Source organism: Xenopus laevis, chromosome 2L (genome assembly GCF_017654675.1).
Source record: "Xenopus laevis strain J_2021 chromosome 2L, Xenopus_laevis_v10.1, whole genome shotgun sequence".
In the NCBI taxonomy this organism is placed as follows: domain Eukaryota; kingdom Metazoa; phylum Chordata; class Amphibia; order Anura; family Pipidae; genus Xenopus; species Xenopus laevis.
In genome coordinates this window covers 179,724,854-179,750,783 of record NC_054373.1, presented here as the reverse complement: position 1 = coordinate 179,750,783, position 25,930 = coordinate 179,724,854, and the positions used below count along the sequence as shown (strand labels likewise).

At 46.9% G+C, this 25,930-nt stretch overlaps 2 protein-coding genes across 2 annotated transcripts in view; one reads left to right on the top strand and one right to left on the bottom strand.

Annotated features, from left to right (window-relative positions):
- inppl1.L (inositol polyphosphate phosphatase like 1 L homeolog) overlaps window positions 1–18,772 on the top strand; it is a 30,466-nt gene extending 11,694 nt beyond the window's left edge. Inside the window, exons 5-28 of the mRNA XM_018247799.2 lie at window positions 165–305; window positions 634–724; window positions 998–1,087; window positions 1,613–1,711; window positions 2,081–2,225; window positions 2,902–3,008; window positions 3,155–3,257; window positions 4,528–4,724; window positions 5,686–5,803; window positions 6,064–6,160; window positions 6,391–6,529; window positions 6,852–6,951; window positions 7,687–7,775; window positions 8,594–8,675; window positions 9,063–9,152; window positions 9,247–9,360; window positions 9,567–9,655; window positions 9,985–10,072; window positions 10,882–11,037; window positions 12,521–12,602; window positions 12,752–12,901; window positions 13,282–14,008; window positions 15,257–15,390; window positions 16,567–18,772. Coding sequence (XP_018103288.1) covers window positions 165–305; window positions 634–724; window positions 998–1,087; window positions 1,613–1,711; window positions 2,081–2,225; window positions 2,902–3,008; window positions 3,155–3,257; window positions 4,528–4,724; window positions 5,686–5,803; window positions 6,064–6,160; window positions 6,391–6,529; window positions 6,852–6,951; window positions 7,687–7,775; window positions 8,594–8,675; window positions 9,063–9,152; window positions 9,247–9,360; window positions 9,567–9,655; window positions 9,985–10,072; window positions 10,882–11,037; window positions 12,521–12,602; window positions 12,752–12,901; window positions 13,282–14,008; window positions 15,257–15,390; window positions 16,567–16,657 — 3,319 coding nt within the window. The 3' untranslated portion in view covers window positions 16,658–18,772. The remainder of the gene's footprint in view (window positions 1–164; window positions 306–633; window positions 725–997; window positions 1,088–1,612; window positions 1,712–2,080; window positions 2,226–2,901; window positions 3,009–3,154; window positions 3,258–4,527; window positions 4,725–5,685; window positions 5,804–6,063; window positions 6,161–6,390; window positions 6,530–6,851; window positions 6,952–7,686; window positions 7,776–8,593; window positions 8,676–9,062; window positions 9,153–9,246; window positions 9,361–9,566; window positions 9,656–9,984; window positions 10,073–10,881; window positions 11,038–12,520; window positions 12,603–12,751; window positions 12,902–13,281; window positions 14,009–15,256; window positions 15,391–16,566) is intronic.
- Window positions 18,773–20,068: 1,296 nt separating this feature from the next.
- Window positions 20,069–25,441, bottom strand: phox2a.S (paired like homeobox 2A S homeolog). The gene is given in 3 exon segments (NM_001090916.1): window positions 20,069–20,581; window positions 21,035–21,222; window positions 25,036–25,441. Coding segments are annotated over 3 exon segments (846 nt in total). The 5' UTR covers window positions 25,259–25,441; the 3' UTR covers window positions 20,069–20,146.
- Window positions 25,442–25,930: the final 489 nt, after the last annotated feature.

Below are 25,930 nucleotides of genomic sequence, written 5' to 3'. Positions count from 1 at the left end.
GTCTGAATGGGTCAATGGGATTTTATTTATTTAAAATGCAGAGAGACCTACCTACTCTGCCCCTTGTACCACTGGAAAGAGAGCAGCCCTGGAGCAAAGCTCTGTGCCAGGTTGGAGTTGCAGTTGGTCCCCATGAGCTCATATTCTCTCTCCTGATCTCCCAGTTGCACCAATGGGCTGAGCAGCATCTCGCACGAGTACCTGAAGGGAAGTTACTCACTGGATCTCGAGGCCGTCCGATCCGGAGCCACCAACCTGCCGCACTTAAACAAGACTCTGGTGGTCTCCTGCAAGCGACTGCACGGGTAGGTACCATGGCGCCACAGACCAACACTAGATAAAGAGGTCTCGCTGCCCTCCAGCAGTTTTGGACCGCTGTTATTTGCACCCTTCTAATGACAGTAAGTTTGAGGGTATACTCCAGTCAGGGGTCCTGAGGAAGTAGGTGGGGTTTGCATACTGAGTACATCTGGACAGATAGGGGTGTGGCCATTTTGTGGGATTTTTTTTCCCCTTGTTAACAGGACTCTGGGTGTGCAGGTGGCCAGTGCATTAATGATTGGGACCCCCATGAGCCCTGCCCACATGAGAAAATAATTGATTGTTCCTTGAATTTGTTATTCTGTGCAACAGGGAGGTGGATAAAGTCCTGTCTGGGCTGGAAATTCTCTCCAAGATCTTCGACCAACAAAGTCCCTCCACTGTCTCAAAGATCCTCCAGCAGGTGAGGAACTCCTGGATTGTGTCCCTCTTTCTGGATGATTTAACGTTAATTGCCCCACCCACCTCTTAGGTGTCTCTAACAGTCTAACTAAAGGCGTTAAGATGAGCTAATTGGCCAAACAGCTACCTACCTGCCTCCCTAACAACTTTATGACCATGGGTCCACCTACGGAAAATGAGACTACCTCTGCTGACTTCTGTTCCCTGATGGACCCCAGTATCTGCTTTAAACCCCAGAGTTCTCATGTCCATCTCTTCTATCCTTTTTGAGTAGAGTGCCAGTCAGACGGGGGAGCAGGAGCTGGAGAACCTGGTCATGAAACTGTCTGTCCTGAAGGACTTTCTGTCCAACATTGAGAAGAAGGTGAGTTCCCAGGAGGGATAGTGGGGGCATCTGGGACCTGAGCTCCTTCTAGGATGATGGACCCTAGGACACAAGTATGATGGCACAGGGGGTCTAGAATGGTTGTGCTCTAGTATGATGGACCCTAGGACACAAGTATGATGGCACAGGGGGTCTAGAATAGTTGTGCTCTATTATGATGGACCCTAGGACACAAGTATGGTGGCACAAGGGGTCTAGAATGGTTGTGCTGTAGTATGATGGACCCTAGGACACAAGTATGGTGACACAAGTATGGTGACACAAGGGGTCTAGAATGGTTGTGCTCGAGATGCTGGTGTACAAACCAGGGGCATTGCTCACAAATTAAGTGGTATTGGGGTGTTCCTTAGGGAGTGTAGTGAGAAAGCCAAGGAGTGCATGTTTGTAGCGCTAGTTCTCATTGCTCCTCACTTGTGGCCTGGCAGATATGTGTATGAGGCTGTGATTTATGGGTATAACATTCTGCCTTTGTCTCTCCTCTCTAAATATTGTGCCCCCCGCCAGGCACTGAAAGCTCTGCAGGACATTAGCACCTCTGCACAATCTGCCCCAACCTCCCAGTCCTCCCGGAAGTGCAAGAGTGTCCCGGTGCAGTCATTCGAGGTGAGTCTCACCCCCATCCCCTGTACTCTGCGCCAAACTGAGTGAGCTGTCAGGGATGGGGGGAAAAGTGAGTACACTAGTTAATTGTGAGCAGATATGGAGTGAGTAGATTAGTTTAGGTTAAATTACAAGTACAGTGGGATAGTGAGTACACTATTTAATTGTGAGTAGCGATAGTAAGTACATTAGGCAGGGATGAGTATAGGGGAATAGTGAGTACACTAGTTAATGGTGAGTGGGAATAGTAAGTACATTAGGCAGGGATGTGTATGGGGAATAGTGAGTACACTAGTCATGGGTAAGTATGGGCATATAGTGAGTACACTAATGACCGTTACTATAGAAACCGATGGCCTTGCTTGTCCACAGGTGAAACTAGACATGGCCGACCTGACCAAGATAGTCAAGTCACAGAAGTACTCGCTGAACGTGGATGTGGACGGGGGGAAACTGGTGGTGATGAAGAAGGTGAAGGAGTCTCAAGAGGACTGGAACACATTCACACATGAGAAAAGTGAGGAATTGGTTTTGAGGGCCCCATGTCGAGTGCAGGGGCCACTTCCGCAAACTGCTATACCCCCCACACACACACCTTTCCTACCCAACGCTTCTGCTCCATCCCCTCATTGTGGGACCTGCAGTACTACTTTCCACCTGGTCCCAGGGGCACATTTCTCCCATAGATGGCAATAGAATAGCGCCTCCTCCTATAGACAAGACACATAATACTGTGAGCTGTGAATGAGAGTCACATGGAAATGGCACGGCCATCGTGTTAATGGCTCGCTGAAGAGTTTAAAGGGGATTTTCCTGCACGTTTGTGTAATGTTGGAATTCCATTTCTGGGCAGGGCATTTTATGGTTTATACCTGTAGCTCCCCATTAGCTTAAAGGGCAAGGCAGCAAGGTTCTACAATTGACCTGTTCAGTAACATGTTTATTAAAGGACCAGTAACATCAACTTTTTTTAAAATAAAAATGAGTTCGTATACAACGGAAAAAAAACATGAAGACAAATGAAACTTTGAAATCGTATGTATCATAGGCAGGAACTCTTTGGTGCTACAGGATGGTGTTACAGTGGATGGGTTATTGCAATGCTGATTAGTGGCAGGAGGAGCGTATTTGGGGGCAGAAGCTGATTGGTCTGTTCTGTGCAATTTGCTGATCTTCTCCCTCTTCTGTTCCAGTCCGACAGCTGATAAAGTCCCAGCGGGTGCCCTGCAAGCTTGGCATCGTGTTTGAGAAGGAGAAAGACAAAACTCAACGCAAAGACTTCATCTTTGTCAGCGCCCGGGTAAGAGGCATGACAGTATAAGGGAGCAGTATGGCAGCTCCATCCCATAAATATTACAGAGGGAATGTTCCATCACACTATACTGATGGGGGAGGGAATGGCAGATCCTGTTGAAGTCTCACTGGGCTGTTCCATCTCTTGTACAGAAAAGGGAAGCGTTTTGCCAGTTGCTGCAGCTGATGAAGAACAAACACTCCAATCAGGATGAGCCTGACATGATCTCTGTTTTCATTGGAACCTGGAATATGGGTATGTGGGAAGGGCTTCTGTGTGGGAAGGGCTTCTGTGTGGGAAGGGCTTCTGTGTGGGAGGTCCAGAGACTTTGGGTTCCATTGGGTCAGGGGCTGCTGAGCATCAGGGCAGAGGGGCACCAGAGTTTAACCCTTTCCCTACCTTGTTCTTTCTGCCTAGAGGAGAAAGTGTCTCCCCGTACTTATTGTGTTGGGATGTAAATGGTGAATGGGTGGCGATTGGAGTAGATTGGGGGTGTAACTGAGCTGTATTGGGCTGGGGGTGTAACGGGGCAGGACAGAGCATTATAACTTGCTTGGCACACACATTACCTGTAACTAGTAGCCGGCATGGTACTGACAGGGCTGGTAAAATATATGAAGACCCATCTCCTGCCTCCACAGCTTATACCAAATCCAGTGTTCTGCCTTTGTCCCCTACATCTTATCTCCATGGAAAAATATCTGTTTGTAACAAGTAGGTAGGGGTGGGGAACCCTAAACTCACTATTACCCCACTTTTATGTACCTCAGACCCAGTATATCAGGTGCAATTCCCAGCAGGGCACATGTTGTTACAGGTGATTTTCCTTCTCACTTGGCCCTCACTGTTACTGTTGGAGGAAGGGTCACCGATGCTGTATCTCACGCTGTATCCCAAGCTGTACCCCACGCTGTACCCCTCTCTGTATCTCACGCTGTACCCCACCATGTTCCCCACACAAACTGAAAAAACTTGGGTGCCCGGGGTTCTTTAAAGGCAGATGGAACACTTGATTGATGGATGATTCAGATCAGTACAGATCCAATCAGTAAATGGTTCAGTCTCAATCAGATGGTCCACACTCAGTCTGTGACAGCACTCACAGGTGGGAGTCACTGCTTTGTTCAGACAAATCCCACCACTAGGAAAATGTTACAGGGTCTGTCACTACTGGAATCTCCTGTCCCTATACTGACTGCACTAACACCGCAGACACTTATTAACTATTTGTTGGAGCTTCTGACTGCTCTACTAACTACCCTAACTCCTACACTCACCATTACACATCTATCCCAGCACTCCCTTCTACTTCTGGAACGTCCCGGGCTCCCAACACCTCCTCCTCCTCCAGTCAGTGGGGGTAGCAAAAGAAGCCAAATACTTGGGGTCACATTACTGAGGGAATGTCCCCCCATCCCTGTACAGTAATAAATGAGCCAACACTGACTGACAAGCCTCCTACAGGTTCTTTATGGTTCTGATGCCATGTGACTTGTCATGTGACCTTCTCCCCCTTTGCCCACAGGAAGTGTCCCTCCCCAGAAGAACATCACTTCCTGGTTCTGTTCCAGGGGGCTGGGCAAGACGCTGGATGACATGGCAGTGACCATCCCCCACGACATCTACGTGTTTGGGACGCAGGAGAACTCCATGGGGGACAAGGAGTGGGTAGACTTCCTGCGGGGGGTGCTGAAGGACTGCACTGAGATTGAGTATCGGCCTGTGAGTGTGCACTCATACTTCCTCTCAGCTCTGCTCACTGTCACTGTGTTCATAGTATTTAGGCAAATGTAGTGTGGACTCGCACACCCTACTTGAGAGCAGGTATAGATAAGCCTGGTGCACACGGGTGGAGGCTCGGCCACATCCCAATGCAAGTCTGTGCATTGCACTCCGCTTTAATAAATACTAGAAGTATTCATGCAGTCCCAGGTGCCATTGGGTTTTGTCTATCATAGTATTTAGGGCCAGGGTATTGACTTATTTACCACTCGGCTACCCCATGCAGTTACCCATAGCAACCGGCCAAAACTTATGACCATAAATCTCTGTGGCAGGTTGCTATAGTAACTGTACCAGATGATGCCACTGACAGTTCCCATAGTGAATAATGAAACTATGGATATTGTCTGCTGTATATTTCCTTAAGATTTTGGGGCTCAGACTCCCCCTTGTGACACTGCCTTAAGGAACAACTTGTTGGCCATTGATATTTGCCTTGCAGAGCAGAGTAGCTGTGAGGGTGAGTGAGGGAAGGCAATTCCCTTGCACACCTCATTATTCTTCTACAGGAACTTGCTGGCACGGGTACTGTATTCCCTGGCACACCTGCTTTCTGTACTTCCTCCCGGGCAAACTGATACCTGCACACTTCTCTAATGGCTGACATTGTAGATGAAATCACTCTGGATTATATATGATGACTCACAGAGGAGTCACTTATGGGACAGGAAGCAACAAGTGCACAGTAATTTGCTTCCCCCCAGGATCTTATGCAGCAGCAGTACAAATAATACTACAGGAACATTTTTATGTGGGATATGTCTGTCTCTCTCTCAAGAGAGATGTGCATAGGGTTCCAGATCCAATAATAAAAACAAAGACCAACTGCAATTAGACCATTATGTTGCCCCTTTAAACAGATTTCTGGCTGCTGCATTTCACCTGTGGCTTTTCTCTGTAGGTGGCCATGCAGTCCTTGTGGAACATTAAAATCGTGGTGCTGGTGCGACCGGAACATGAGAACCGGATCAGCCACATCAGCACCTCCAGTGTGAAAACTGGTATCGCCAACACCCTGGGTAAGTGGCCCAATGGGCAGTGACATTTTATCTCAAGAATAATCCTCACCTGTAACATGAGCCCCAGCAGAACCACAGGCTCTTTCCTCTGCTTGTGGGCTGAGTCCCACCAACTTCCTGTTCAGCTAATGTTAACTGATATTATAAGCAGTATGGCCCAAGATAATGGAGTGGATTTACTGTTGTAATGATGGAAACCCCAATGCATATTGGCAGAATAAATGACTTTCATGTAATTGGGTTGGACTTTCTCTCTCCAGGGAATAAAGGTGCAGTGGGGATTTCCTTCATGTTCAATGGGACGTCATTTGGTTTCGTGAATTGTCACCTGACATCAGGGAATGAGAAGACGTCACGGTAGGTTGAAGTTTAGAAACACTGTATGGGACGTAGGGATTGCTGGCCTATTGAGTCAGCCGGGTCGGGAGTAGGGAATAGGGAGCTGTCTCATCAGATCAGGGCTACAATAACAGGTCTCGACCAGTATAACATTGTCCTTCTGTCTGCTTTAAAGTAATACTGAGTATATAATAACATTTATATATATATATATACTCCCTGCATCAATCCCTGCTTCTCTCCCACAGGCGCAACCAGAATTACCTGGATATCCTGCGGCTTCTGTCACTGGGGGACAAGCAGTTGAACTCCTTCGATATCTCCCTGCGCTTCACTCACCTCTTCTGGTTTGGGGACCTCAACTACCGGCTGGACATGGATGTGCAGGTGCCACTTCTGTCTGTCTGTCATTCAGCTGGGGGTGGGGGGTTCTCTTCTGCCCCACAATCAAATAGTGGAAATAGAAGTTTAGAATTAGGTGGGAATAATCTGTTTAAATGTGAGTTATGCCCCAACCATTAGGTTAATGTCCCCTTTAAACATCAGACAGAGGCTGCAGTTCAGCGGTGACCCCTGGTGGCCAGAGTCTTATTTCTTGAACTATACTGGGACCATTGGGACGAGTTTAATGAATAAACCAGACTGAAGCCCCGCCCCCTCTCCTGGCACATTCAGCTTTGCACGACGTGAACCTTTGCTTTATTATTAGGAAATCCTCAATTTCATCAGCCGCAAGGAGTTTGACCCCCTGCTGAAAGTGGACCAACTGAACCTGGAAAAGGAGAAAAACAAGATCTTCCTGCGATTCAGTATGTCCCTCTGTCTGTCTGTCTGTCTGTGGAACTGGACTGTCTCTAGTGCAGATCCTAAAGAGCCACTGCTTTTATATAAAGGGGTTCTACTTGCAGACTCTGCCTTGTTCAGTAATCCATTGGTTTTTTTATCACAGTCTTTATTGTCACTCCCCTTTAGTGTGATAATCCCCTTACAAGGCAGTAAAGGAGTCATGGCAACTAAAAGGGGCCCAGACTGAAGAAGAAGCCCCCTTGGGTTACCCAAAATCCTCAGCCTGTACAGAGAGGCCCCCTGGAGTGACCGTGGCAACACAGATTCCCATAGTAATACTACGCGCTGCCTGTATGTGGTTCTGTTGCACTTTAGGCTGCAGCAACTCTAAAATTAGTTCTGACTCCCTCTCGTCTGTAACTGCCCAGGCAGTGTTTCTGCTGTTTCACCAAAGAGGAACGTTATAATCGGCAGAATCAATATTTACTCTTTTTCTCCAACACCCACCCGTAATATCTGGGCCCTATAATTAGACTTTCCCACATACAGGGGCCACTTCATTCAGGAGACGTAGTAAAGTCAAAGGCTTCTGGGAGTGGCAGTAATTTACATCCACGCTGCTGCTATTTGGGAATAACTGGGATGTTATAGTGATTCGTCCTGTCTCTGCCCCCCCCCCCAACCATCTGGTCTCTTTATCATCAACCCTGAGTTACTGATACATACGATTCATGTGCTGTTTCTCCATTTCATCCCAGATGAGGAAGAGATTGTGTTTCCACCAACGTATCGATACGAAAGGGGATCCCGGGACACATACGTGTGGCACAAGCACAAACCCACCGGGGTAATAATCTCTGTCCGATATCTCTGCACCTCCTGACTCTCCCCCAACTCCCTAATATCTCTGTACCGGCTGACTCTTCCCCGACTCCTTAATATCTCTGTACTATCTGACTCTCCCCCACTCCCTTATATCTCTGCACCACTTGACTCTCCCCCCACTCCCTAATATCTCTGTACTACCTGACTCTCCCCCACTCCCTAGTATCTCTGTACTACCTGACTCTCCTCCCAAGCCCTAATATCTCTGTACTACCTGACTCTCCTCCCAATCCCTAATATCTCTGTACTACCTGACTCTCCTCCCAATCCCTAATATCTCTGTACTACCTGACTCTCTTCCCAATCCCTAATATCTCTGTACTACCTGACTCTCCTCCCAATCCCTAATATCTCTGTACTACCTGACTCTCCTCCCAATCCCTAATATCTCTGTACTACCTGACTCTCCTCCCAATCCCTAATATCTCTGTACTACCTGACTCTCCCCCCACTCCCTAATATCTCTGTACTACCTGACTCTTCCCCGACTCCTTAATATCTCTGTACCAGTTGACCCTTCCCCACTCCCTAATATCTCTGTGCTACCTGACTCTCCCCCCCCCACTCCCTAATATCTCTGTACTACCTGACTCTCCCCCCTCTCCCTAATATCTGTGTACTACCTGACTCTCCCCCCACTCCCTAATATCTCTGTACTACCTGACTCTCCTCCCACTCCCTAATATCTCTGTTCTGGCTGACTCTTCCCCGACTCTTTAATATCTCTGTACCAGCTGACAGTTAGCTGTTGGTTAATTTTGGGGATATCACTTCTTTCAGGTGCGCACAAATGTCCCTTCCTGGTGTGATCGGATCCTGTGGAAATGTTACCCGGAGACCCACATTATCTGCAATTCCTATGGTAATTCTTATTCTCTGACACATTCTTCTTTCTCCTCACCTGTCTGTAGGATATTTGCCTCTCAGATATGGATTTGCAGTGTATCTGAGTTGAGCAGCAGCAACTTACAACGTAGTGGCAGGTCCACTTTACGTTATAAACCATTCTGTTTGCCGCTCTCCTATGCTTCCAGTTATGTTGAACTTGATGGATGTGTGTCCTTTTTCCACCTAACTTACTATGTTACTATGTCTAGGGCCGTCAAATAATTAAAGGGGGTTATTAAAGGGGAACTCCAAACACTCTCTGACACTTGAAACAGAGAAATGGCCTGGTGGGGGCACCAGAGCCAGCCTTTCCTTTGGAGAGTAAATAACACACAGGATTACTATTGGTTTTTCCCTCTAGGCTGCACTGATGACATCATGACCAGCGACCATTCCCCGGTTTTTGCCTCATTTGAGGTTGGAGTGACATCACAGTTTGTGTCTAAGAAAGGTAATATGGGAGCAAAGAGTCTGACGTGTCTTCCCCAATTGCACAGCCAGCACATAGTGACTGAGGTTTGTTTAATTGCCCGTGTCCCTCCCAGGTCTCCTTAAGCCGTCAGACCAGGCCTGCATCGAGTTTGAGAGCATCGAGGCCATTGTGAAGACGGCTAGTAGGACCAAGTTCTTCATTGAGTTTTACTCCGGTTGCCTGGAAGGTGAGTGTCTGCGCATGACTGACTGTACTGGGCATTACCCTTCATACAGAACCCCCACTTTCTGGTTTGTTTTGGAGGAACCCTTATTCTTTTATAATATTGATCTCTCCCCTGGGGATAATTTAAGCCCCTCGGTGGGGTGGGAGGAAGTAAAGGAGGTCCCAGTAGTGGGTCTGAAGCTCAGTGATGGGTTCCTTGTGTTTCAGAGTTCAGGAAGAGCAGTGAGAACGACAGTCAGAGTATCGACAATGTCAACTTCCTGAAGGTGCAATGGTCCTCGCGGCAACTGCCAACAGTAAGTTCCTGAGTTGTTGGTCTTGGCCCCTGGGGGCAGTTGGTGGGCTGGGATAGGCTGTTCCAATGATGTGGCTATTGTAGGGAACCCCATCTGGCAGCTTGGTTGTCTCTTAGAGGATTTTGGGAACTGGAGTTTTAAAAAAAAAATACAAGGAAGTGACAAAGTGCACCTTTAGTATTCCAAAAAGTGGGGCATGAGTGGGGCCCCAGATGTGTTTGTACTTAACAATATTTGGCTGCCAGGGGCTCCTATAACCCTCTGCTGGGGGAGCTGAACCTGAATGTGGGGCAGGAGGATTCTCACCCTTGTTCTTTCTTTATCGGCAGCTGAACCCTATAGTCTCAGAGATTGAGTATCTGCAAGATCAGCACTTGCTTCTCACTGTTAAATCCATGGATGGGTATGAATCTTACGGTAAGTACCCAAGGGGCCAATGAGCCCCAGCATTCTTCTTTTTTACTGTCTGTAGGTTATCTGGCACCTTCCAAATGCCTGTTGTATGGTGTCTGCCCTCTCCCAGTTACCCTCTGTAGGATATCTGCCCTCTCCCAGTTCCCCTCTGTAGGATATCTGCCCTCTCCCAGTTCTCTTCTGTAGGATATCTGCCCTCTCCCAGTTCCCCTCTGTAGGATATCTGCCCTCTCCCAGTTCTCTTCTGTAGGATATCTGCTCTCTCCCAGTTCCCCTCTGTCAGATATCTGCCCTCTCCCAGTTCTCTTCTGTAGGATATCTGCCCTCTCCCAGTTCCCCTCTGTACGATATCTGCTCTCTCCCAGTTCTCTTCTGTAGGATATCTGCTCTCTCCCAGTTCCCCTCTGTAGGATATCTGCCCTCTCCCAGTTCTCTTCTGTAGGATATTTGCCCTCTTCCAGTTCCCCCTCTGTAGAATATCTGCCCTCTCCCAGTTCCCCTCTGTAGGATATCTGCCCTCTCCCAGTTCCCCTCTGTAGAATATCTGCCCTCTCCCAGTTCTCTTCTGTAGGATATTTGCCCTCTCCCAGTTCCCCTCTGTAGAATATCTGCCCTCTCCCAGTTCCCCTCTGCAGTATTTGGAGAGGGTAGATATCCTACAGACTGTGCCAGAGAGTATCATGGGGGAATATCATTATAGTTACATCTTGTTATGTCCATTAAACAAGCAGAGAAAGGAAAGTAAAGAGGCAGGTATAGTGGCCCCTATAATGGCCCCGGGTGCAGGATACTGACTGGCTACTTGTTGCTAGGTGAGTGCGTCATAGCACTGAAGTCCATGATCGGTAGCACGGCGCAGCAGTTTCTGACCTCCTTGTCTCACCGTGGAGAGGAGACGGGCAACATCCGCGGGTCAATGAAGGTGCGGGTGCCAACTGAACGAATGGGCACAAGAGAGAGGCTTTATGGTAAGGTGGGCAGGGGAAGGTGCTATGGTTTCTCCTTTGTTTATGGGATGTTAAGCCTAAAGCGCATCCTATATGAAGTACTTATTTCCTTCAATTGTAACTGCAATAAAAATGCAGTTTATTATCCCTGAAGATAATGAATTCTCCCTCTGCGGGGTGAGCCAGTCCTGCTGCCAGGGCTGAGAGCACCTCAGTGATGATGTTACAGCTGCTTTGGGGCAGTGGATGGCTTGAGAGTTTGGTGGAGATTTTTAAGTGGGGTGGGGGGGGCAGTAAGTAATTCTGTGAACTTCAGAAAAGCTAATTTTAGTGCTTTGAGGGCCACACAGAACAGAAATGGTTGTCATTTAAACTGATATTAAATCATTACTGTTAAATTATTCCTTTAAAAGAGAACTAAATAAGTAGCTAGAAATGTTGTACATGATGCTTTGTGATTCTGTACCAGCCCAAGGCAACCACAGCCCTTTAGCAGTAAAGATCTGTGTCTCCAAAGATGCCCCAGTAGCTCCCCATCTTCTTTTCAACTGATTCACTGCACATGCTCTGTGCTGCTGTCACTTACTGAGCTTAGAGACCCACTCACAATATACAGTACACATAGAATAGAAATGTCACATGTGAGTGTCACAGACACTTTCCAAGATGGTGACCCCCTGTGACAAGTTTGAAGTCCTGGATCATTGCTGCTATTGACAAGCTGAAAAGTTAGCCTTGTGCAATAAGTTCACTATATAAAATATACCATTTTTAGCCCTATTCATTTTTAGGGTTTAGTTCTCCTTTAAGAAGTAAATGTAGAAGCCCTAAGAATCACCCTATGTGGCTTAATATAGAAAAGTCAATAGGAACGAAGGAAAATGCATTTAAAAACTACAAGTCTGTTGGGACAGAAGTTGCATTTAATGAATATAAACACTATAATTAATGTTGTAAATCAGCAATCCAGAAGGCCAATTAAAGGAAATGAGGAGCTCATTGCGGCTGAGGATAAGACTATTTCCAAAAAGAGTGTGGGGTTTTGGATTTTGCCAAAGCGTTTGATACTGTGCCCCACAAACGACTGCTTTCTAAACTAAGGTCTGTTGGGCTTAATGAAGTCGTTTGCACGTGGATAGGAAACTGGCTACAGGATCGGGTACAGAGGGTGGTTGTTAATGGGACATTCTCTACTTGGAGTAAGGTACTTAGTGGGGTCCCTTAGGGCTCGGTATTGGGTCCACTTTTATTTAACTTATTTATTAATGACTTAGGGGAGGGTGTTGTAAGTAATGTATAAGGTTGATCGCTATGTCATCTCGGTGGTGTTGCCAGCGACTCAGTGAGGGTCTCATGGGGGTAAGTCTCATGTGGGTAAGTTATGTGGGTAAGTGGGTAAGTCTCATGTGGGTAAGTTATGTGGGTAAGTGGGTAAGTCTCATGTGGGTAAGTTATGTGGGTAAGTCTCATGTGGGTAAGTGGACTCTCTCCTGTGTCTCTGCAGAATGGATCAGTATTGATAAGGATGAGACGGGAGCAGTTAAAGGGAAACCGCCCTGTGCGCGGCCCAATCACGAGTACACAAGGTAATGTATCTCTCACATCTCTCTGTATTTACCCCTCTGTCCTGCGTCTCTCCATCCTGCTCTATGGGATTGCTTGGCAGTTGCCCCTGCTTCGGCCTCTATGTATCTGGATAACCTGATGCCAGGGCCTCATTCTCATGATATTTCAGGTCTGCTAGTCGGAGACATCTCCCGGTGGAGGTGCCCAACCCCAGCCTGGTGAAGCTGTTTGAGGAACCAGAGAAAGGTTTGACCCATGGCACTTCCCGTTCATCGGCCGCTCTTCCAAATACCACCAAGGAGGAGACTGCAGCGCTGCGGTGAGTTAATCCCTCATAGTCGGCCTGGCATACGTGCTTCTGCTCTTTATCATAGAAATCATTTTATATTTATTTATAGCAACTCTGGACTGGGACTCAAACTAAGCCCTGGCATTTCAGACACACAGAGGCCCAAACAGCCCCCCACCAGACCAACCACAAAGCAGATTAACCCCTTAAGTGCCCCAGAGCTTTGACTCTTCACTACTGACACACAAAAGTACCATGGACTGGATTACACTTCCCATTATTCCCATCTCTTCCAGGTTGCTAGGCTGAGTGTGGCCCTAGCAACCACATAGTTTAAATACCAGATGTAAGGGCTGCAGCACAATTCAGTAATGATAATAAATACTAATGATATTAACCCTTCATTGCAGGCCTAAGGGGGATTCCCAGTCAGAAGGTGATGTGGGAATGAAAAACAGCTTTAATAACCCCGCCTACTATGTCCTGGAGGGGGTCCCACACCACATGTTGCCCCCTGACGGTCAAACGCAGGCAGTTGCCCCCCACAAGAACAAAGTGCCAATCACTGTGTCTGCTCCGCATGCAGAAAAACGTCGCCAGCAGTTGTACGTTTCCCCCCGGGGGGAGGAGATTTCTTCTGATGAGGAATGTGGCACCCTGAATCTGCCACCCCCAGACTTCCCTCCCCCACCTCTGCCCAAATCTGCAGAGCTGGAGATGATGGATAACCCGTTCTACATGAGCGCCTCCGAGCTGCACCCCCGACATGGGCAGGATGGCAGTCAGAAGCCTGGCGCTGGCAAAGCAAGAGTGGGGGTGACTTTTAGTGAACCTCAAGATGCCAAGCCCCCCACTAAATCCCAACCCAGGCCCCCAATAGCAGCCCCACAGTCCTACCTGTCCGAGCACCCTGCCCAGTCTCATGGCACCCAGGATGACCGCTCCTGCTCGGTGCTGCAAATGGCCCGGACCCTCAGTGAGGTGGATTACTCCGGGGGCAAAGCTGATCCTGTGGTGCGAGAAGTGCAGGGCAGAGTCAAAATGGACTTACCCCCCCGCTGTATGGACTATGGACGCCAGCTCTCCTTCCCCCAGCGCTGCATCCGAGAGAGCATCCAGGAAGACCTGGCAGAAGAGGTAGGAAGGTTGGAGGGGAATCATTTGCCACTAAATTATTATTAACGTGTGTGTGTGTTTATGTGTATATGTATGTGTGTGTATGTGTGTGTGTGTATATATATATATATATGATATATTATATATATATATATAAGTCCATCCAGTGTATGCACTCTTACCAGATATTCCAAACAATTTAGGGTGCGTGGGTCAATATTGTTCAGATAAGATAATCAAAGGACTCGCACTCCAATTCCTTTTTCGTGAATAAACGTGTTAATTTATTTTTAGTCGCATTTTTCCAACGTTTCGGCCCACATTAGGGCCTTTATCATCTTCCTGATGACGGCTTCAAGTCCAGGAGCAATATATATATATATATATATGCTCCTAGACTTGAGCCGTCATCAGGAAGATGACTATTTATATCTTTCCGATGAGCCGAAACCTTGAATAAACCAATCTTTTTTTCATCACAAAAGACCTATGAGTACGGACTTTTTTTGTTCTATTGATATGCATTCATATTCCTGCACCTAGGCAATCCTTTTGTTCTCTGAGTGCACCTATCCAGCCAATCATCTTGAGCTCCGTAGTCTATTAGTTGTGTTCTCTGCACTTTTCCTTCTGACTCCTGAACCACTTTCCAATCCTGAATCCAATCTCTCCCAGTACTTGCCCAGCTCTGATTCGCTGTACTTCCTGCTCCTGGGCTGCTCTCTTTCCCATGGTCAGACAGGAACCTCTCCCACTGTGGGTCACATATGGTACAGTGGGTGTGTAGGTATTTATTGTTATATAACATGTCTCTAATGGTGACTGCCTGACACCAGCTGGGCTCCTGTTCCCTGAGGTGCTGGGAGCTGCATTTAATGAATATAAACACTATGATAAATGTTTGTAAAACAGCAATCCAGAAGGCAAAGATAGGAAATGAAGAGTGCATTGTGGCAGAGGCTAAGACTAACCCCAAAAAAGACACAGTTTGAGAGTGGAATACAGGAGGGAATACAGGGATATGGAAGATAGCTCAAAGTACAAGTCAGGAAGCAATTTTTTCCCCCTCTGAGGCAAATTGGAGTGTCTTCAGATGGGGTTTTTTGCCTTCCTCTGAATCAACTGGCAGTTAGGCAGGTTATATATAGACTGAAGGTTGAACTTGATAGACGGGTGTCTTTTTTTCAACCTAACTTACTATGTTACTATGAGTTGTCTGATGCTGGAGTTGAACCTGGGTTTACTGATCTCTGTTGTTTCCCCATACAGGCCATGTATCAGGGTGGGCGGAGCTCATCCAGTTTGCACGAGTCCAGTGTAGGGGAGTGGCTACGAGCGATTGGACTAGAGAAATATGAGGAGGGGCTAATACAGAATGGCTGGGACGATCTAGAGTTTCTCAGGTACAGTGTGTGTGTTAGTGTGTGTGGTCTGGTCACAATTACACCCCCCACACACACTCATGTGGCCCAGTCTCTCATTACCCTTGCACACACACATTACACTAGTGCAACTGCACCCCAAACACCAACACCCACAACATTCACTCAAAAAGCTCTCTACCGTATCTCTCATACTCCTCACCCACTGGCAATGAGAGATGAAAGGGTTAATATAATTGAAACACACTCTACCTACCAGCAGTCCAGTGGTTAATCAGCATGCAGAGAGTTAAGGCACACCGTATATTTTCAATATTATACATATGTGTATATCATTATGTGTAACAGTGCAGTTGTACAGTAACACAATGACAAATACACAAAACCTTAAGTCTCACCCAAAGACAAAGAATTCCCTGGTCCTGAAGGGGTAACAAATGGGATGAACTCCCCAATGTTTGGGTCCTGCAAAGTTAATCCAAATCCTTAGCCACAAGAGCTGACTATTTTTCACTGATTTCAGGGGCTCCTGGTAACAGGGGTGTGGCCTAGCAGGACTGACAGTTTTTATAACACCTGCAAGTAGAGACTGGGCCAAGAATATAAAGCCCAGAAGTCCTTACAGAAACATGGGAGAGAAATGATATTTATTGCTCATGTTTCCCCCCCTCAAATCCTGCCTACTTGTTCCCACAAAGCTGGGACCAGACCCGGTCATGTATGTAATATTGTATTGAACCCATGAGCCGTTTTTATTCAGTTGCTACAACAGGTCTGGATTCTGAGTGTGTTTGTTATAGTATCACCTCCAAATCATCTATGACGAGTCCCCCTAATGGGCTTCCACTCCCCCACATGGCACGGCTCTTATCAGCCAGGGCTTACAAGCAGTGACCCGTTTATACATGGCTCATTCCTGTTATCCTTAATAAGCTCCCTATATAAACTGCTGCCCCGAGTGTCCTAACCCCACCCACGGCCTGAGTCACAGACTTCCGGCCACTAACATTTTGGACTTTTGCTTGTGTGTGTGAATACTTAGTGCTGCCACTAGAGGGAGCTATAACCTCACACCGTAATCCCTGCTGTATGGCGGCCTGTGTGCAGCCCAAGTTTGGGCCAAACTAAACTTGCCACATGCCCACTCAGAACTGATACTGGCCACTGATTTTCTTACCTCTCTCTCTTTCCTTCCAGTGATATAGTGGAGGAAGACCTGGAGGAGGCTGGGGTTCTGGATCCCACCCACAAGAAGATCATACTGGACAGCCTGCAGGCCAGCAAGTAGCCCACTCAGAACTTTCCCAGCCGTGGCCTTAGCACCAATTCCGTGGCCTTACCGTGTACTTTGTGTGGCCTTACCGTGTACTCTGCATTCGCCTTGCCACCGATTCTGTGGCCTTACCATGTACTCTGCGTGGCCTTGCCGTGTACTCTGTGTGGCCTTACCGTGTACTCTGCGTGGCCTTCCTCAGTGTTTACACAAGTTCTTTGCACAACTCGGGGAGTTTCTGGACTTTGTGTGGTCTCAGCCCCGGGGCCCTCCATGTTTCTCCTCCTCCTGATGATTTGGGGGGGGGGGGGTTAGGGGTCACCTGAGCATTTCAGAACCAGGAGGAGGGGCACATGGGATCGGGTCTCGGCACTGATTTTGTGGAATTATTTAGCTGAGGGAGAATTTGTGGAATTGCAGCATTAACCCTGCCCAGTCTGGAGACCAAGATGGCTGATTTAGGGAACAGGAGCCCCAGGGTTCTGTACAAGAAGGATAAAACCCCAAATCAGAGCGAGATATAAAGTATCAAGCTCAGACCTGTCTACTCCCTGCAGCTGCTGCGTAACTCCCTGCTGTGCTGTAAATAATGACACCTGGTTCTCCCATGTTCCCCAGGGCCCATCCATATATTTATGTGGGTGACTACTCCCTGCAGGCTCTTCTTGACACGCCCATCCCCTGTATCCCAATCACTGTTTGGTCAGAGACCCTAATATTCCTGTGTCCCCCAGCACCAGCGACACAATTTTATTTTTTTAAAGGGAAACTACTTTGGGTAAGATCTGAGCTCACACTAAGACTTTAACTTGCTTCCTCACCTATTTACTCTGTGCTGCTCTCTTTCCCATGGTCAGGGTGCAGAACAGATTCTTCATCCTGGTGTATTGATGTGGATGTTCAGAGTAAAGGGGTGTGCTGCTGGCCACAGAGAAATCACTGCTGTGGGAAAACATTACAGGCAAGTGCAAGTTCTGCTGCTTGGCCATGGGAAAGAGAGCAGCCCAGACCCAAGAAGAAGAGAGAAGTGAGAGCTGTACTTAAGTAAGGACTGGGAATAGGTTGGATTCACTTAACCCCAGAGGGAAGATTTATAAAGGGGCTAATGTGGGTGGGTCCAGGACATTCTTTTATGGCTCCCCAAGGTGAGCGACAAACCCCGGTTGCTTTACTGCCCCATATAGACGAAGTGTGACGGCATCAGAATGCCTGACTTCTAGGCGAATCAGATTCATTTGCTCCCTGCAGTACGGCCAGTGAAAGTAGGAGGATTGCTGTGGTGGCCTGTGACTTGGTGCCAGTACAATGGGGGATTGGGTGGGGAGACCCCTCTGTCAATAAGGGGCCGGGTAAATACACAAACCAAACTCAAGCAATAAAATCCTGGAAAAGGGAATTGTGTTCAAAGGTGAGACAATGCAGATATTCCCCAGGGACAGTAGGTGGCGCCACAGACACTCAGGCTCAGCACTCAGCTTTTATGTGCGTCGCTCCGTTATCCCAATGAAAGGAAACGTCTGATTGGTTGAAACTGGTGCTGCAAAATGGCATCTCAGTTATGGAATTTTGCACAGTGAGCCCAAATGCGTGTGTAAACCATTCTATGGGCCAGAGATAGGGGCGGGGATACATTATAATCAGGGAATTGCTGTATTTCTTGTGCTCCAGACCCCGCCTGGTGCAGATACGCTACACGTATGTTCCTCACACACTGCTGGTATATTTACCTGTGTCATTGGCGTGTATTCCTACATGTCTGTAAGGCACCTGCACCCACTGCACTGCCCCTGTGTAACTTATATGTATATTTATTGCAGCACTCACCTTGATAAAGGGACACCCAATGCTCTTTATGGCCTGTAGGGGGAGCTGTACCTGCCAGTGAGTATGAGGGTGGGTTTTTATATCTTTCTATAGGCTTGCTTTGTAGCCACTGCCCAGGGGGCACTTTATGTACATGATATTACACGTCTGTGCCTATAGGCTGGTCTCAGCCAAGTTCACTCATTTCCTAGTGGCCTTTTCCATTTCAATAGGGCCCCTCCGAAGGTTTTTGGGGGGGCACCAAACTCAATGAACGTTATGTATTGAGGAATGTGTGTATCCTGACAATAAAATCCTATGCTGAGATGTGTCCTGCCCTCTTATTGGCTGCCGGGTATTTGCATTTGTTGTTATCTCTTGTCCCAGAACATCAATTTGTCAACCCTACTCGTCCAGTGGGCCCAGGAATTTCACACGACGGCTCCTTGATCCTGTGCTGGAATTCTGAGGCTGTATCTAGAGACTGCCATAAAGCAACACTGGGCTACTGTGCATTTGGCAGACAGGAAGCAGCAGCAGGAAGTGACTCGGAAGCCATCTTTCCTTTAACCCTCATTTTCTGTTCTGTAAAGGGAAATTAGTGAGACAGTTGCACAGTACACGTGTGTTTATGAGACAGCTGTGTTTAATCATGAATGTTCCTATACATATCATGAGTACATTCATTACACCATCTGACTTTAATCGTCTTGTTTTGCATCACATTTCAGACTCTGATAAGAAGAGAATTTACACACCACAAACAGAGATATTTCTCACTTATTTGTGATTACGGATCAAGTTCGTGTTTCCTTTTCCTCAGGCTATGGAGGCGGCCATTTTGTGAGATTATTCTCAGTACCTTGGGTTACAGGGGGGGCCATCTTGCGAGAGCTGTTTCATTACCTCAGGCTATGGAGGTGGCCATTTTGTGAAGGTTTTCTCAGTGCCTCAGATTACATAGGGGCCATTTTGTGATGGCAGCCTTTATACTATATTTTGTGAGAGCAGATTCAATAGCTCAGGCTGTGCTGGTGGCCATTTTCAACGAGCAATCGCTACACCTCAGGCTGTGCTGGCGTCCATTTTGAGAGAGGAATCTCTACACCTCAGGCCTGTAATTTGTAATCTGTCACTGAGGGAGAAGAAGCTCTCATACATCCTGTATAGTCAGTGCTTCCCAAACAGAAATATATATATTTAAAATAAAACAAGTTAAATACAATAAATATTAAATAAAGTAAAAGTAACGAAAGCAAAGTGAGTTGTGTGGCCTGTTGACAGGAAGTATATATAGAGGGAACAGCAACAGGAAGAGGCAGGATTATGAGGATGAAGGGATGGGATTGGTTGAGAGGAAGAAAACAAGGGCTGGAATAGGCAGAGCAGGGGGGCCAGTAAACATGGCACCTCTGTGTAAAGTTCTTTATATTTTGTCACAGTCATAAAACATTTGGTCCTTCTTCTGAGTCAAGTCTATTGTACCTCAAGGGTGTCCCTCGCGTTCCCTAAAGCCCCAGCTCCCTGATGCTTACAGTCATCTCAGCCAGGACACCTCAGGCCATGGGAATGAGCCAAACAAGTCCACAGCTTCCCAAGCAAAATGGCGTCATGGTGGGACAGTTACTGATTCTTACTGGCTGCTGCCATATGTCTCTGTTCTTTCCTTGCTTGGGATGTACCTGACGGGCACAGTAGGGCTTAAAACAGATTTGCCTTCAGGGTATTGGGCTTTCTATGAAATGTGGAGAGGACACCAGCAAATGGGCCAGGCACTGCGTCGGCTGGTTGCCAGGCTTTGAGGAGCTCAGCTGTGCTGGTGCTGCTGCTACTTGGGACTCCAGGCCAGACTGGGCCCTTGAGGGTCTGCACCGTGTGGGTTGGCACAAGGCCTGAAGCTGCACCAGGGCTGGGGCTCAAGCTTCCCCCAGGGCTATTGAGGTTGCCCGCGGTGGGCAGAGAAGCAGTACTGTCTGGGGTTGGACTGCAGTTGGACTCCTTGGATTCATCGTCTTCTGAAGAGGAACGTCCATCGGACTTCTTATTGCCAGATCCTCCATTGTTGGAACTTCCACCCTTGGAGTTGGTTGCCCTCTCCTGCTTGCGGAACTTGGCCCGTCGATTCTGGAACCAGACCTGGTATTTCAATGAAAAGCAAGAGAGATGGGGACATTAGAATGGGCCAGTGAAAGAGAAATAGGGGCCCAAGTGGATCATTATCCCCTAATGACATGGGATAAGTGGGGATCTCTGTGCCAGGAGTGGGTCATTATCCCCCAATAACACAGGATGAGTGGGTATATCTGTGGCAGGAGTGGGTCATTATCTTCTAATTACATAGGATATGTGGGTATCTCTGTGCCAGGAGTGGGTCTTTATCCCCTAATTACACGGGATGAGTGGGTATATCTGTGCCAGGAGTGGGTCTTTATCCCTTTATTACACAGGATATGTGGGTATCTCTGTGCCAGGAGTGGGTCTTTATCCCCTAATTACACGGGATGAGTGGGTATCTCTGTGCCAGGAGTGGGTCTTTATCCACCAATAACACAGGATGAGTGGGTATGTCAGCAGTAACGGGTCAGATACCTGGACACGGGCCTCCGTCAGGTCGATCTTGAGTGCCAGCTCCTCTCGGGTGTAGATGTCGGGGTAGTGAGTCTCGGCAAATACCCTCTCAAGCTCTTTGAGTTGGGAGCTGGTGAAGGTGGTCCGGATCCTCCTCTGCTTCCTCTTCTCGTTAATGCCTGATGGGTCTGAGAAGAACTTGTAGGGAACTGGCGGGTAGAAAGAAAATATGGGAATATTGGTTATTGTCAGGGAACCCGGCTCAGTGTAACTCCCAGCACCCCACAATGGGAAGAAACAAACATCTTGGGGGGCCAGAATCTGATCTGAGGGTGGCACCCCTGGGAGGAGTAATCATTTAGTTCAGCTGGAGGCCCAGGGCTTTTCATGACCCCCCCTTAGTTTAGGAGCATCACCCCACTGTATGACATCATCAGTCCTTATATAGCGACAGCCAATGATGTGACACCAAACAGGGGGCTTACCTAAAGGCAATTTAATCAGTCTGGCTCAATCTATGTGCTTCTGTGAGTTGTATAATCTCATATAGAGAATGTTCTGGCCAGTACAGAGAATTTTATAATAAATTTATATTTATTCCTTAGCAATGCTCATTGGTCTTTCTACAGTCAATTAAAGGGCAAGTAACACCAAATGCATATGGCTCAATTGCCTGCCAGTTATTCCCAACAGTACCTCTCTATACAACTTCCCAATATCCATTCATTCCTCATTCTCACTGGGTTTATAGTTCTGTGTAACTGTCATTGTGTCTGTCCCTTTCTCTGCACTGCTGCCTCTGACTCCTGATACAACTTCCCAATATCCATTCATTCCTCATTCTCACTGGGTTTATAGTTCTGTGTAACTGTCATTGTGTCTGTCCCTTTCTCTGCACTGCTGCTCTGACTCCTGATACAACTTCCCAATATCCATTCATTCCTCATTTCACGGTTTATAGTTCTGTGTAACTTCATTGTGTCTGTCCCTTTCTCTGCACTGCTGCCTCTGATTCCTGATACAACTTCCCAATATCCATTCATTCCTCATTCTCACTGGGTTTATAGTTCTGTGTAACTGTCATTGTGTCTGTCCCTTTCTCTGCACTGCTGCTTCTGACTCCTGATACAACTTCCCAATATCCATTCATTCCTCATTCTCACTGGGTTAATAGTTCTGTGTAACTGTCATTGTGTCTGTCCCTTTCTCTGCACTGCTGCCTCTGACTCCTGATACAACTTCCCAATATCCATTCATTCCTCATTCTCACTGGGTTTATAGTTCTGTGTAACTGTCATTGTATGTCATTGTGAATGGATATTGGGAAGTTGTATTTTCTTTCAGGTGCAGTTCCCCTTTACAGGCTGCTGCTCTGGGGTATGAAGGTAACATTGGGGTGAGTAACATGCGCCTCTCTGCAGCCCCCACTTTCCCATTAGAACTCTGCTATTAAAGGGGAACTGTCACTGTGAAACAATAACATACTCCAGGGTCAGTGGATCAGTCAGAGATCTTTCTGATGTTCCTGTTCTGAGTCCCCCTCTCGTTTTGCTGCTGTTAATCCAGGACTCACGCTGCACAGCAGGAATAATAGACCTGTGGGTTTCTGCCTCTCATTAGCGTGGGGGTCTGTGGGAAATGTACTGAGGGTTTGTAGCTCTGGGAGAACATGTGTGACTGCAACTCCCACTTCTAATAAACAACTCTGCCTGCGCAACTCTGATCTACTGAGTGATTTCTACTGAGCGTTTCCAGGACGTTTCCTCACAGAATAATCGCTGCAGTTATTGCCAAGGTCTGGTCCCTAGGGGCCCCGCCCTGTCTGGCCCCACTGTGTCCTGCTGGGACCCCTTATTCTATCCTGCCCTTTATTGGGCCCCTTATTCTATCCTGCCCTCTATTCTGCTGCTCAGGATTTACTCCTAGTTGCTGAGACTGACACAAGACACACACACTTCAGCTTCTGCCCATATTTGTCCAAATAACTGTCTCTGCCACCCAAAAAATGAAAAATCACTAAATCTGGTTCTGGGGAAAAAAATCTCCATTTTCTGTTTCTACTGCTGATTTAGGAAATGGGTCCCCATCAATAAGGCAAATGGGAAGCGCTAAATGCAGCCCCCAATCACTAGTTATTGCTCAGCCCAGGGAAACCAGTGTACCCACATATAGACAGGTCAGAGCAAAACTGAGGCGACAGAACCACACTAGACATAACTCAGAATAATTACCTCAAACTACACTCACAACACACCTCAGACACTCATCACAACCAACTCACAACAAAACTCAACTACACTAAACCACACAACCACTACACTCAGACCCACTACACTCACAACCACTACACTCAGACCGACTACACTCACAACCACTACATTAAGAACCACTACACTCAGACCCACTACAATCAGAACCACTACACTTACAACCACTACACTCACAACTACAACACTCAGAACCACTACATTAAGGACCACTACACTCAGACCCACTACACTCACAACCACTACACTCAGACCCACTACACTCAGAACCACTACACACACATTTACAGGAGAGTCGCAACCTGTGGCGTTGTGGGAGTTGTTGTTCAACATCAAAAAGGGTCACAATTTTGAGGCGTCTATATCCAGGGCCTCCCTTTACTTTCCCTTGTACAGCCCCCCAGTGACACTTGCCTGACTCTGTACCAGGTGTTGGGGGAAATGCCACAGAGCAGCCCCCAAGGGACAGACAGGCAGTTGGCTGGGGGTCAGATACAGACAAGTTTCCCTGATACCTGAATGTCGCTCTCATCAGCCAAATTCCCCCATCACACCCTTGCGTAAATACGGACACTGCTCTTACAAATGAAAGATGTGGCCCTAAAGTAAGACACCCACAAACAGGTAACGAGAACAGACTAACTATCATGGTAAGTAAGAGGGGTTAGTCAAACTAGAGGAAACGAGATTTCACCATCAGTAAAATTCATTTTTTATGATAGTCAGAGAATTGAGTGAGGCTTTATATAAATATTATATATACATCATATTGTTCTACATTTGAATGATTTTGTCTGTCTATTCCTTTGTGCTGGTTGCATACACGGTGGGTTATGATTACTGATACAATGTAAACGAAAGCAGCTGACTTTTGCTCTAATATTTGAAGAGTCGGAACCAACAGTGCAGGAAGTGACAGATGGACAGGCAATAGCAATGGCAGTTTTACATAATTATACACACAGTAAGAAAGAGGAATGAATGGACAGTGAGACATTTCTTAAATGATATTTACATTTTGTAAGGCAAATGTGTATTTTTGGGTTTACATTCCTGACATTGGGGTTTGTTTCTCCCCATCTGGATCAGTCTGTAGCCACCTGGAAACTCTATTAGCAGTGGACTTGTTTTTTTCCCCAACATTCCATCACTGGGCTACCGGCTCTGCACCTGTGGCCCCAAGAATGAAAGAGCCGTGGGTACCGTCCTGCTGTGCAATGTGGGGGTACCAGGACCCAGCGTGTGCTCTGTATCTTCTACCTGTTCCACCACCAGGTGTATTATCAACAATATGGGGATATATATATTTATATGTTACTGACTCCGATTCTCAAATAGAAATATATTTGTGTATTCACTTCAAATAGATTGAGACATAAACAAATAGATGACAGTATTATATAATATTATATAATATATATATATATATATTAAATAAATAATAGTATAATATATATATAGATGATAATAATATGAACTATGATAGATAGAGAGATGATAGATAGATAGATAGATAGATAGAGATAGAAAGAGAGATAGACACATAGAGAGAGATAGAGTGATAAAGAAAGAGAGAGAAAGATATATAGATGATAAATAAATATGACATATGACTGATAGAGAGAGAGAGAGAAGTAAAGAAATAAAAGAGTAAAAGAAAAGGTAGAAGAGAAGGAGAAGAAAGAAAGAAAGAAAGAAAGAAAGAAAGAAAGAAAGAAAGAAAGAAAGGAGACTGTCCCAGGTGTGTGTCGGTACCTGTAGAGTAAGGAGAAGGCTGATGGTCTCTGAGGGCCCCCAGGGTGCAGTTGGCAGTAGTGAGTGGGGGGCAGGCCGGGTTGGCCCCAAAGCTGCTCCTGATGGGATTGTACTGGAAGCTGTTGGGCTGACTGCACGAGCTGAAATCCGCATAGGCGGAGGCTTCCATGGCCGCCATACACGAGTCATACGAGTTGAGGTAAGAATAATCCATTTTGTACATAGAGGAACAACTGAGCTTTGCTCTGGAGGGAAAGGAGCAAGAAATTCGGGGGCGCAGGAGCTTCACAACTTGGATTGCCACAAAGTCAACTGGGGAGCGCGGAGCGGAGTTACGCGGATACGTCCTACAGCTGCGGATCTTGTCTTATGGCGATTGGTTCTCTGTGTCCTCTCTGCTCCTCTCAGCTCTGTGTCCCCTCTGCTCTCTCTGTGCCCGGGCTCGGGGTTATAATGTTGCTGCCGGGGAATGTGACAATAACAAGGCGGTGGTCTCTTTACATGACAATAAGAACAAAGTCTATTGGGGGCGTGGCAGAAAGTGCCGGGCTCCTCCCACGCATGTATCAATATTAACCCCTTCGGACACAGATCGAGCTGTCAGCCCCCCCCCACGTGTTCCTGAACCCCTTTTTCATTTTACTGCACTTTTATTTCTCCTGTTTATTCCATTAGCTCCAATGTCCCCCCGACCTGGGACCGACTTATAATAAATGTAGAATTACTTGTCTGGATAAAGGATCTGCCACAATCACTTGGAAGAATCCGTCATGGAATGAAAACAAAAATATCAGGAAATAATTTAATTTCTGCCGCTGCGACTCTTTATTCAATTGTCGCGGCAGATTTTCCCATTAAACGAAACAATTTAATAAGAGCAAATCGTTGGTTTTTT